Source organism: Peromyscus californicus, unplaced genomic scaffold (genome assembly GCF_007827085.1).
Source record: "Peromyscus californicus insignis strain IS unplaced genomic scaffold, ASM782708v3 Scaffold_16__1_contigs__length_79575227, whole genome shotgun sequence".
NCBI lineage: Eukaryota > Metazoa > Chordata > Mammalia > Rodentia > Cricetidae > Peromyscus > Peromyscus californicus.
Window position 1 is genome coordinate 7691706 of NW_026294458.1, and position 9986 is coordinate 7701691.

The 9986-nt window shown below is 58.0% G+C and overlaps 1 protein-coding gene across 7 annotated transcripts in view; it reads left to right on the forward strand.

Moving 5' to 3' along the window:
• Positions 1–9986, forward strand: part of Arvcf (ARVCF delta catenin family member) — a 61259-nt gene that overhangs the window by 50508 nt on the left and 765 nt on the right. For 4 of the 7 annotated variants that reach the window (XM_052740263.1, XM_052740269.1, XM_052740270.1 and 1 more), the window contains 15 exons: positions 138–664; positions 1754–2253; positions 2899–3082; positions 3593–3710; positions 3997–4168; positions 4701–4718; positions 5561–5632; positions 6812–6939; positions 7184–7334; positions 7615–7813; positions 7903–8014; positions 8111–8198; positions 8524–8577; positions 8804–8889; positions 9439–9558. In XM_052740263.1, the coding sequence (XP_052596223.1) occupies positions 138–664; positions 1754–2253; positions 2899–3082; positions 3593–3710; positions 3997–4168; positions 4701–4718; positions 5561–5632; positions 6812–6939; positions 7184–7334; positions 7615–7813; positions 7903–8014; positions 8111–8198; positions 8524–8577; positions 8804–8889; positions 9439–9546 (2517 nt within the window). In that variant the 3' untranslated portion in view covers positions 9547–9558. The remainder of the gene's footprint in view (positions 1–137; positions 665–1753; positions 2254–2898; positions 3083–3592; positions 3711–3996; positions 4169–4700; positions 4719–5560; positions 5633–6811; positions 6940–7183; positions 7335–7614; positions 7814–7902; positions 8015–8110; positions 8199–8523; positions 8578–8803; positions 8890–9438; positions 9559–9986) is intronic. The other 3 variants (XM_052740264.1, XM_052740267.1, XM_052740265.1) reach the window with 2 other exon arrangements.

Sequence of the window (9986 nt, forward strand, 5' to 3'; positions counted from 1 at the left end):
GACAACCACAGCCGTCCCTCTGTGGAACAGGCATGTGAGCTGGCCCCTAAGGACCACTCGGCGTTTGGATGGAGAACCCTGGCACTGTCCAGGTCTCTAGAGCCACTAAGCCCATATGCTGCTTTCTTGTCCATCAGGTCACCAAGACAGTGAAGACTGTGACCACAAGAACAGTACGCCAGGTGCCTTTGGGCCCCGATGGACTCCCCTTGCTGGACGGTGGTCCCCCACTTGGCTCTTTTGCGGATGGGCCCCTGGACCGGCATTTCCTTCTGCGTGGTGGTGGCCCAGCAGCCACACTCTCCCGAGCCTACCTCAGCAGTGGAGGTGGCTTCCCTGATGGCCCTGAGCCCCGTGATATCCCAAGCTATGGCAGCCTGTCCCGAGGGCTTGGGGTACGGCCCCCACGCACTGGCCTCCTGGGCCCGGGGCCTGGGGATGGCTGCTTTACACTGCCTGGCCGCCGAGAAGCCTTCCCCATGGGCTCTGAGCCTGGCCCGCCAAGTGGCCGCTCCCTGCCTGAGCACTTCCAAGCTGAGCCGTACGGCCTTGAGGATGATACACGGAGCCTGGCTGCCGATGACGAGGGCGGCCCTGACCTGGAGCCTGACTATGGCACAGCAGCACGGAGGAGACATGAGTGTGGGCGGGGCCTTCGTGCCAGGTGAGCGCCTGTCGCTTGTGACTGCCTCTTCTGGGAGCTCTGTCTTCCACTTCCCAGCTACAGAGTATCCCACAGGTCAGTTTGAACTGGCTTCCTCTCTTCTCAAGGATGGCAGCGTGAACAGGCAGGATTAAGCTGGTGCCGTTGCCTAACGCTGGCTCTGTTCCAATAACCTGCTGGCCAAGAAGGCCCAGGCATCAGATGCTTACATCTGATGACATCACATCAGAAGATGGTGTGACTCCGCTTAAGGCCTCTCATATTTCTTTTTTTTTTTTTTTTGGTTTTTCGAGACAGGGTTTCTCTGTGTAGCTTTGCGCCTTTCCTGGGACTCACTTGGTAGCCCAGGCTGGCCTCAAACTCACAGAGATCCGCCTGGCTCTGCCTCCCGAGTGCTGGGATTAAAGGCGTGCGCCACCACCGCCCGGCGCCTCTCATATTTCTAACCCTAAGTCTCTACCATGCACACTACCTGAAGCCCAGAGGCCCTGGTCCTTCTTATCAGGCCGTTGATCCTGCCCTTTATGCCTTCCCCATTTATATCTGTAGCATGAAACCATGACCACAGCCTGAGTCTAGAGTTCGCTGTGTGACTCTGGGCAAGTGACCTGTCCTTCCTAGCCTCAGACCCTTCCCTGGGAAGTGGGCTTGAGAGTTCCTAGGACAACTGAGAGTCAGCCGTGTCTCATTAGATGGTCTGATTGGAGTGGCCATTCACAGGGAGGATAGTCTACCATTCATATGCTAGTATAGTCAGCTAACATTACAGAAAGGAGGTGGGGTTCCTGCCCTGTCACTGACAGATGCCACATCGAACCACATTAAGCCATGGTTAAGTAACAGTGTTAATGAGTAGACATCCTGATGTGGGAGGGAGGCAAGCCCATTTCATGGCTGCATTTGGCTGTAACCTTGACCTTGCGCTGGCTGGACTGGGGTGGAACTCTTGGTGTCCACACTGCATTTGGGGCTGAGATACAGGATGCTGTCAGTTCCCCTCGGCAGGAAATTCCCAGACCCTTGAACAGGGTGGGGGGCGGGGCTGCTGGCTACTGTGAAGGTGTTGACAGGGTCTGTTCACCCTCACAGGGCCTTTGAGGACACAGCAGATGATGCCGGTGAGCTGATAGATGAGCGACCTTCATTCCCAGCAGCAACGGCCCCTCTGGCCCAGCCTGAGAGGGGCAGCCTGGGCAGCTTGGACCGGGTCGTGCGGCGCTCGCCTTCAGTGGATAGCGCCCGCAAGGAGCCACGCTGGCGGGACCCTGAGCTGCCAGAGGTGCTGGCAATGCTGCGGCACCCTGTGGACCCTGTGAAAGCCAATGCAGCAGCCTACCTGCAGCACCTCTGCTTTGAGAACGAGGGCATCAAGCGGCGTGTGCGGCAGCTGCGCGGGCTGCCCCTGCTTGTGGCGCTCTTGGATCACCCTCGGGCCGAGGTGCGGCGCCGGGCCTGTGGGGCGCTGCGCAACCTCTCCTATGGCCGCGATGCTGACAACAAGGCTGCCATCCGGGACTGTGGGGGTGTGCCAGCCCTGGTGCGCCTGCTGCGAGCTGCCCGTGACAATGAGGTCCGTGAGCTGGTCACTGGTGAGTGGGCCTTGGCCATGGCTGACAAGAGCGTGGCTCAGCCTGTAAGTGGAGGAAACAGGAGTCTAGCAGGCCCAGGTGCTGGGATGGGTCCCCAGCTCTCTCAGCCACGGGGTTCCTGCCACCAGACCCCTACCTCCTTCGTGCCTTACCTGCGCAGGTGCAGGAGTAGCGCTTGTGCCTTGGAGAGCGTGGGAGTGGGGTTGGGGTCACAGGGCTGACTCTCCGTGGCCCTGTGGCCTCATGAGCACTTGCCGTCCACCCACTCATGTAGCAGGGAATGGGTGGGATAAACTGTTACTGGCTGTGCCTCTCTTATAACTTGTCCCTTCCCTACTAACTGGAAGCCACCACTAGGTGCTGCCAGTACGTCCTGCCCAGGCTCGGTGGGGCCCTAGAACCTCGTAGAGCTTTCACTGCTCCTAACTTCTTATGTGAGCTGGGTGTCGCTCAGTGGGAATGCTTGCTACATGTTCAAAGGCCATAGGTGCCATCCTGAGATAACCAACCAACCAAACCCCAACAAAACTACGCTAGCTTCATGTGCCTACTGGAGGACAGGAGGGAAAGACCACAAGTGTCATCCCTGGGGAGGCCAAGGCAGGAGGGCCGTGGTCAGCAGTATTGACTAGTGGCACATTACAGGCACACTCTGGAACCTGTCATCCTACGAGCCCCTGAAGATGGTCATCATTGACCACGGCTTACAGACGCTGACCCATGAGGTCATCGTGCCCCACTCAGGCTGGGAGCGAGAGCCTAACGAAGACTCGAAGCCCCGGGATGCCGAGTGGACAACGGTCTTCAAGAACACATCAGGCTGCCTGAGGTGTGGGCAGGGGTGGGGCATAGGCCAGATCTGCAGGGTAGCAGGAGCTGCCATGCTCATAGCCCAGCTTGTCCAATCTTAGGAGATTCTGAGCCACATCCTAAGTCCCTGGGATTTCCAGTGGTGCTGTCCTCACACCTACAGATGGAGTCCTGTGTCCCTGAGGTCCTGCTTGTCCATCGGTTTTGTGCCATTATGACCCTGCAGGGTCCTGATGTTGGGAACTGCTATTGAAATGATAGGGCAGAATTGCCTGCATATCTTGGATTCTGGCCTCTTGGGGCCCAGCTCTATCCTATTCTAGTTCAGCTGGAAGCCAGAGAACCTGCTTCCTACCCCACAGATACAACGTTAAAGCCCAGTGCCTGGGACAGTCAGGCCACCCTGTCCACCTTCACTGTGATCCAGCAGGACCCATGGTGCAGATGAAAGCCACTGAGGCCTAGTGGGCTGGGGAGTTCAGTGAGGCAAGAATGGGGGTCACTGGTGGTGCTGCTCCCTTCCACCCAGGAATGTGAGCTCGGATGGTGCAGAGGCCCGGCGGCGACTCCGAGAGTGCGAAGGGCTGGTGGACGCGCTCCTACATGCCCTGCAGTCAGCTGTGGGCAGGAAGGACACAGACAATAAGGTGGGTGGCGCAGATGGGAACTAGCTCACAGCCTTCCCTTCAGGTGGTCAGAGCCCGAGGGTCACAGGAACAGGACCCAAGGTTGGGAGCTCCCTAGAATGGCATCGATGGGAGCAGGTAGTAACTACCCAGAGCAGGGGGTGTGGTCCCTCCAGGCAGTTCCCCCCAGCTTAGGCTGACAGTGCTGTTGGTGTTCACTGGCCATAGCTTCTTCACACATAGGGTCTGGGAAGATCAGCAGCCCCCTTTCGGTGTTCCTGCCCAACCAGGCCACCTCTTCCCACAGTCAGTAGAGAACTGCGTGTGCATCATGCGGAACCTGTCCTACCACGTGCACAAGGAGGTTCCAGGGGCAGACAGATACCAGGAGACTGAGCCTGGGATCCAGGGCAGTGCCACAGCCTCCCAGCGTCGGAGAAAGGATGACGCCAGCTGCTTTGGTGGCAAGAAGGCCAAAGGTGGGTGGGTGAGGCTGGGATATGTCTCTTTCCCCCTGCTCCCAGGGCTCAGGGCTTTCCATGTCCACAGCAGGTGTTCTGGAGGCTAGAAGACATGTAGTTAGCTCCATGGGCATGCAGCAAGTTGGGAAAGGTGCAGACCCAAGGCCCAGCCTTCGTCTCTTTCTGTGGGCCATGCTGTGGTATCCACCTTTGTCTCTACTCTGGGGCAGGATTCTGAGGGCCCACAAATGCCACTACCTGGCTATTCACAGAGCACCCTGTAACCACACCCCTTTCCTCGCACCTGCAGGGTACAGGTTTCAGGTACCTGCATCCTCTAGCAGAGGCAGTGGTACAGGTGCACTGCCTTCACCTGTCCCTGACCACAGGTCTTCCCTGTGCCTTATGGGTACTGAGCCCCCAGAGTCTCTGGAGTGAGGTTGCACAGTCTGCTTGCTTGACGTGGTATGGGTGGGAGTCTGAGTCCTGGGAGGGTGCTGCTGCTGCTGAGGCTCATCTCCTCTTTCCTGTGCTTCCTCCGGCCGCCCAGAGGAGTGGTTCCACCAAGGTGAGTCCTGTTTGTTCTGCTGTCCAGGTCTGGCAAGTGCAGTGGGCAGCAGAGTGACATTCACGTTCCCTAAGCTCAGGCAGCTATTTCCATGACAACTGTAGGGCAGCTGGGATGCCTTCCAGCCTCCAGGCCCTGCCCCACCCCCAGCCCCTTGGAAGGGCAGCCATCTCCATGACAACAGCATAGACATGGCAGAGACTGGAATGCTGGCTCTGGGCGGGTGGGGAGGCCCAGGGGCTGCTGCTTACAAAGTCAGAACAAGTTACCAAGCCAGCACTGGGACAGAACAAACAGTGGCAAGGCCCAGGGAGTGGCCAGCACCAGGGGCCGCCTGCCCCTCTGATGCAGTGGGTGATGTGTGGCACAGAAGTACCGGTAAGCAGGGCAGGGGCACCAGTCTTCTGCAATGGCTTGCTGCCTGCTAGAGTTCCTCAGCTGAAGGAGAAGGAGCTGAGAGTTTAACTGGCTACTGTAGGGCTCAGCCTAGATAGGGTCATCCTCCTGTACAGTAAAGGTTGGCCCATGGCCGGCCCCCAGCTGGGGGCAGTTTTCCTCTTGGATGAACTTTTTGGTCCAGCACTGTGGTCCAGTGTGCTGTCACTGGCTCTGATGGGAGGCGAGGTCTAGGTACTCAGGACATGGTTAGGCTGTTCCTAGGCTCCAACGCTACCAAGTCCTGGGCCAACCTGCTTCCTTACTCTGAGGACAGTATATCTCTTCCAGGGTGTTCTTAGTGCCCAATTCCCTTTGGGCTCAGCAGGAGAGGGCTGTGCCTAACTTGGCACACACTCATCCCTCATGGACTCTACCTCTCAATGCCTACCACCCTTCTGTTCCAGGGAAGAAGGATGGAGAGATGGACCGGAACTTTGACACACTGGACCTTCCCAAACGAACTGAGGCTGCCAAAGGTGAATGGATAAAGAGGCAGAGCTGGGGAGCCTAGGGCTTGTGCTGGTCAGGGATCAAGGCTTTGTGCCATTGAGTAGGCCTGGAAGGGGCTGGAGGGTCAGATATCAGAATTGTCCATCAGAGTTCGATTTCCTAGAGAATAGTTGGGGCTTGGCACCTCCTGAGAGGTGGGGGGGGGGGGGTGTCAGTCAGCGTGCACAGGTGTTTCAGGTAAACTCCTTCACAGTCACTCAGCAAGTGAGAGGTGGTTTGGAGGGATACTGACAGTGACTCGGCTGTGTTACTTCTAGAGAGCATGACCCAGGGGCCAGGCTGTGTGCAAGGGCTTCTGCAGTCCAGGGTGGGTCACCCCCGCTGTCTGTTATGTCTGCTGGGTTTCCAGCGTGCACTGACATAACACTCTGCCTGGGAACTAACCCTAGTGAGAGAAGAGACTGCCTGGTGGGGCCCAGGGTATCAGAAGAACCCAGATGCCCCTAACCAGGGTGTGGATGGGTCCAGGCACAGTAGCCAGCCTGTGTAGATGCCTTGAGAGGATAATGTGTCTGGAGAACTTGAGGAGCAAGAGACCCAGCAGTCTGAAGTGGAGAGTGATGAAATGTGGGGTGTGGGAGTAATGTCCTGAGCTAGGCAGAAGCTCTGGACTAACATAGGCAGGCTTGAAGGCACCTTAGCGCTTATCCTTGAGGCCTTCTGCTGGACGCCACCCTTGCTGCCAGGCTGGGCCTCAGTTGCTGGGGAGCCCGGGATGCAGGGCCTATTGCTGGAGGCGGGGCGCAGCTGTACCATCTGTTACTGGTGAAGGTGGTCCCTATTGTCAGGGAGGGTAGGTGAGCCTTGTGTTTAGGGGTGCTGCCCTGATCATATCCAGGGAAGGTGAGTTCTGTTGCTAAAGAAGTCCAGTGTCCATCTCCCTCTACCATACCTCCTGGATGTGCAGACTACCAGATGAGCCCAGTGTTATTTCTTTGCAAGCAGAGTTAAGGAAGGAATGGCCTGGTCTGCCTGCTCTGTCTCCTGGCTGACCGTCAGTTTGCCCATCTCTGAATGGGGACACTAATTGATACTAAACATGACTTGACTGTTGAGCTCACCCTAGCTCAGAACGATGACTAAGAAGGGGCTGGAGGAGGGGGGAGTTTAACCGTGACCCTGGGCTGCCATTCCCCTATGTCTAGGCTTTGAGCTGCTGTACCAGCCCGAGGTGGTACGTCTCTACCTCTCACTCCTTACGGAGAGCCGGAACTTCAACACCCTGGAAGCTGCAGCTGGTGCCCTGCAAAACCTCAGTGCCGGCAACTGGACGGTGAGGGGTTAGGTCGGCAGGGAGGGCAAGACCTGGGCGGGAGTTCCAGACTCTCCCCTGTTCTGCCTCGAGCCCGCCCTTGCCTCCATCTGGGCCAGTGGGAGACAAGGGACACACTTATCCTCAGGGCCCGGCAGCTCTGAGCACTGTGCCCTGGCCAGCGTGGGTGGTGTGGCGCTGCTGGGGTAGGTGTTGTACAAGGCACCTCCCCTCTGAGCAGTCACCTCTCGTGCCACCCTCACAGTGGGCCACCTACATCCGTGCCACGGTGCGCAAGGAACGTGGGCTGCCAGTGCTGGTGGAACTGCTCCAGTCCGAGACCGACAAGGTGGTGCGTGCCGTCGCCATCGCGCTTCGCAACCTTTCACTAGACCAGCGTAACAAAGACCTCATTGGTGAGGATGCTGAGGGGCCTGACCCAGGACTTGTGAAGTGGGGCAGCTGTTGGGGACAGGTCATTGGAGGACAGGAGTTCAGGGGACCAGACTCGACCCGTGTGCTTGGGCTGCTCCTTCGTTGAGCTGTGGGAGCTTAGGTCTTCCTCCCTTGGTCCTTGAGGCTCAGCCTTCTGCTATAGAGGTTGTGGCAGTTCTATTAATACCCTTTGTCTGAGCACTGCTCCTTCCCCCAGGGGTAGGGCAGAGATGTGTCCTGACATCTGACCCTGCCCCTTAGGGAGCTATGCCATGACAGAGCTGGTGCGGAATGTTCGCAATGCACAGGCACCTGCTCACCCTAGTGCCCACCTGGAGGAGGATACGGTGGTAGCCGTGCTCAACACCATCCACGAGATTGTGTCCGACAGCCTGGACAACGCTCGCTCGCTCCTGCAGGCCCGTGGTGTGCCTGCACTGGTGGCACTTGTGGCTTCCAGGTGGGTGAGGGCAGGGTGGGTTTGGGAGGGATGGAGGAGGACTAGAAGAGGAGGACCGCTGACCCCAACCCTGGCTGCTGCCGCTGCAGCCAATCGGTGCGGGAGGCCAAGGCAGCATCGCACGTGCTACAGACTGTGTGGAGCTACAAGGAGCTTCGTGGAGCCCTACAGAGGGACGGCTGGACCAAGGCACGCTTCCAGGTAGAGCTGCCCTGCCTTCTCTCTCGCTTTGCCAGGTCTGTCCCCAAGCAGGAGTGTCACTGGCCTTACCTCTTTTTGTGTTTTGTGCCTCCTTAGTCCGCTAGCACCGCCAAAGGACCCAAAGGAGCGCCCAGTCCCGGGGGCTTCGATGACAGCACACTGCCACTAGTCGACAAGAACCTTGGTGAGCGCAGCAGGGGAGAGGGACCGGACTTACCCTGAGGCTTAAGGGTAGCGCCCATCTGCTAATGCACTGGGAAGGTGGGGTTAGGGAGATGGGACTTTGCTGTTAAGATGGCTCAGTGCTGGAGGCTTTTTGTGCAGTCAGCCTCCTGGGAACTTGTCTTCTGTGGCTGCCCAGCAAGCCAGGGTGGCTGCCAGTAGGCAGAAGATGGAAAGGAGTGCTAAGCCTTAGAGGGTCACTGAGGACTGTCCTGTGGCGAGCTTGTCTGCCCTGCCCTCCCCATCCTGCCTACTGCTCACAGACAGACACTGCTCATGCCTTGCAGATGGGGAGAAGTCAGCCACCAGAGATGTGATCCCCATGGACACACTTGGTCCAGGTGAGCACAGGTGCACAGGGAAGAGGAGCAGGAGGGACGGCCACCTGGGATGGGGCTGGTTTCGTGCTGGGAAGATGACTAGCTGGTATGGAGGCCTCATGGCCGGTTGGCACTGAGACCGGAAGTCGCCTCTCCAGGGCTTTCTGTGTCTGGGCTGAAGGAAGACCACCTGTCCCTATGGTGCCTTCCCACAGCTCCTCATTCCCTGATCTCTCCTACCCTACAGATGGGTATGCCACAGTTGACCGGAGGGAACGGAGGACACTGGGCAGTGACTCCACAGGGAAGACCTCTGAGAAGGAACTCTTGAAAGTGAGTGGCAGTGAGCAAGTACCCAGGGAGGCTTCATGTTTCGGCCTTGTCAACAGAACAGCCATGTCGTGCTAAGTTTGATCAGGGCTCTGGGACGTGGCTGGGGTGGCACTCACTTGAAGGGCCCAGGAAGTAGCCCATACATCAGGGAGACTGTGGTACTGAGGGGTTCAGTGCACACACCTGTCTGCTACAAAGGAGCCCAGCCACAGCCTGCAGAGGACCAAGTCTGAGCAAGTGGATCTGTACCCTTCTCTTATATGTGTGTGGGGGTAGGGTATCCTCTGTGGTCCCCTGGAAAGGGAAGCACCTGCCACCTACTCTGTGCCAGTATCCTGGCTTCATGTACCAGATCTGGGTCCATCTATGTGCCAGCCATATCTAGTGTGAGCCACACCAACTCCGGAGCCACCCTGTACTGCCTGGGCAGGCCCACATTCATCTCACCCCTTCCTTATCCACATCGACCAGCCTAGCCTGCCCTTAGTTGCAGTTAACCTGCTTTTTTTTTTCTGCTTCTAACTCCTGCCTACTCGCCTTGCACTGCAGCCTGATCCTGGCAGGAAGGCCCCTCCGCCTGGGCCCAGCAGGCCCTCAGTCAGGCTGGTGGACGCCGTGGGGGATGCTAAGCCTCAGCCTGTTGACTCCTGGGTCTAGCTTGCATGCCTGGTACGTTCCTTCATTTGGTTGGTTTTCCTCCTTGTGGAATGGGGCTTCTTGTTTGTCCCTGCTTGCTGCATGTCTGAGCTCACTGTGTGACCCCGGGGAGGACCCAGGAAGACCCATGCTGAACAGGAGAGTCCTCCCAGGACTCACAGCCCTGTTCCAGCCCCCAGGTATCAGGCTCCTGAGGAGACAGGCCCTCTATTTCCTTAAATACCCGCATGATGGGCCCTGTGAGGACCAGCAGGACAGGGCTGGCCCTGTTGTCAAGGCTCTCGGCATGGCCCCCCCTTCCACACACAGCCACTGCTTCTGTGTGGCCTCTGCAGGCAGCTGCCCTGTGTGCAGGCTCCCAAGTCACCCTGCTCCATTTTGTTGGCTCTGTAGCCTGTCGGGTTCCTGGCTAAAGCATCTGTCTTTGTCTTCTTTTGCAG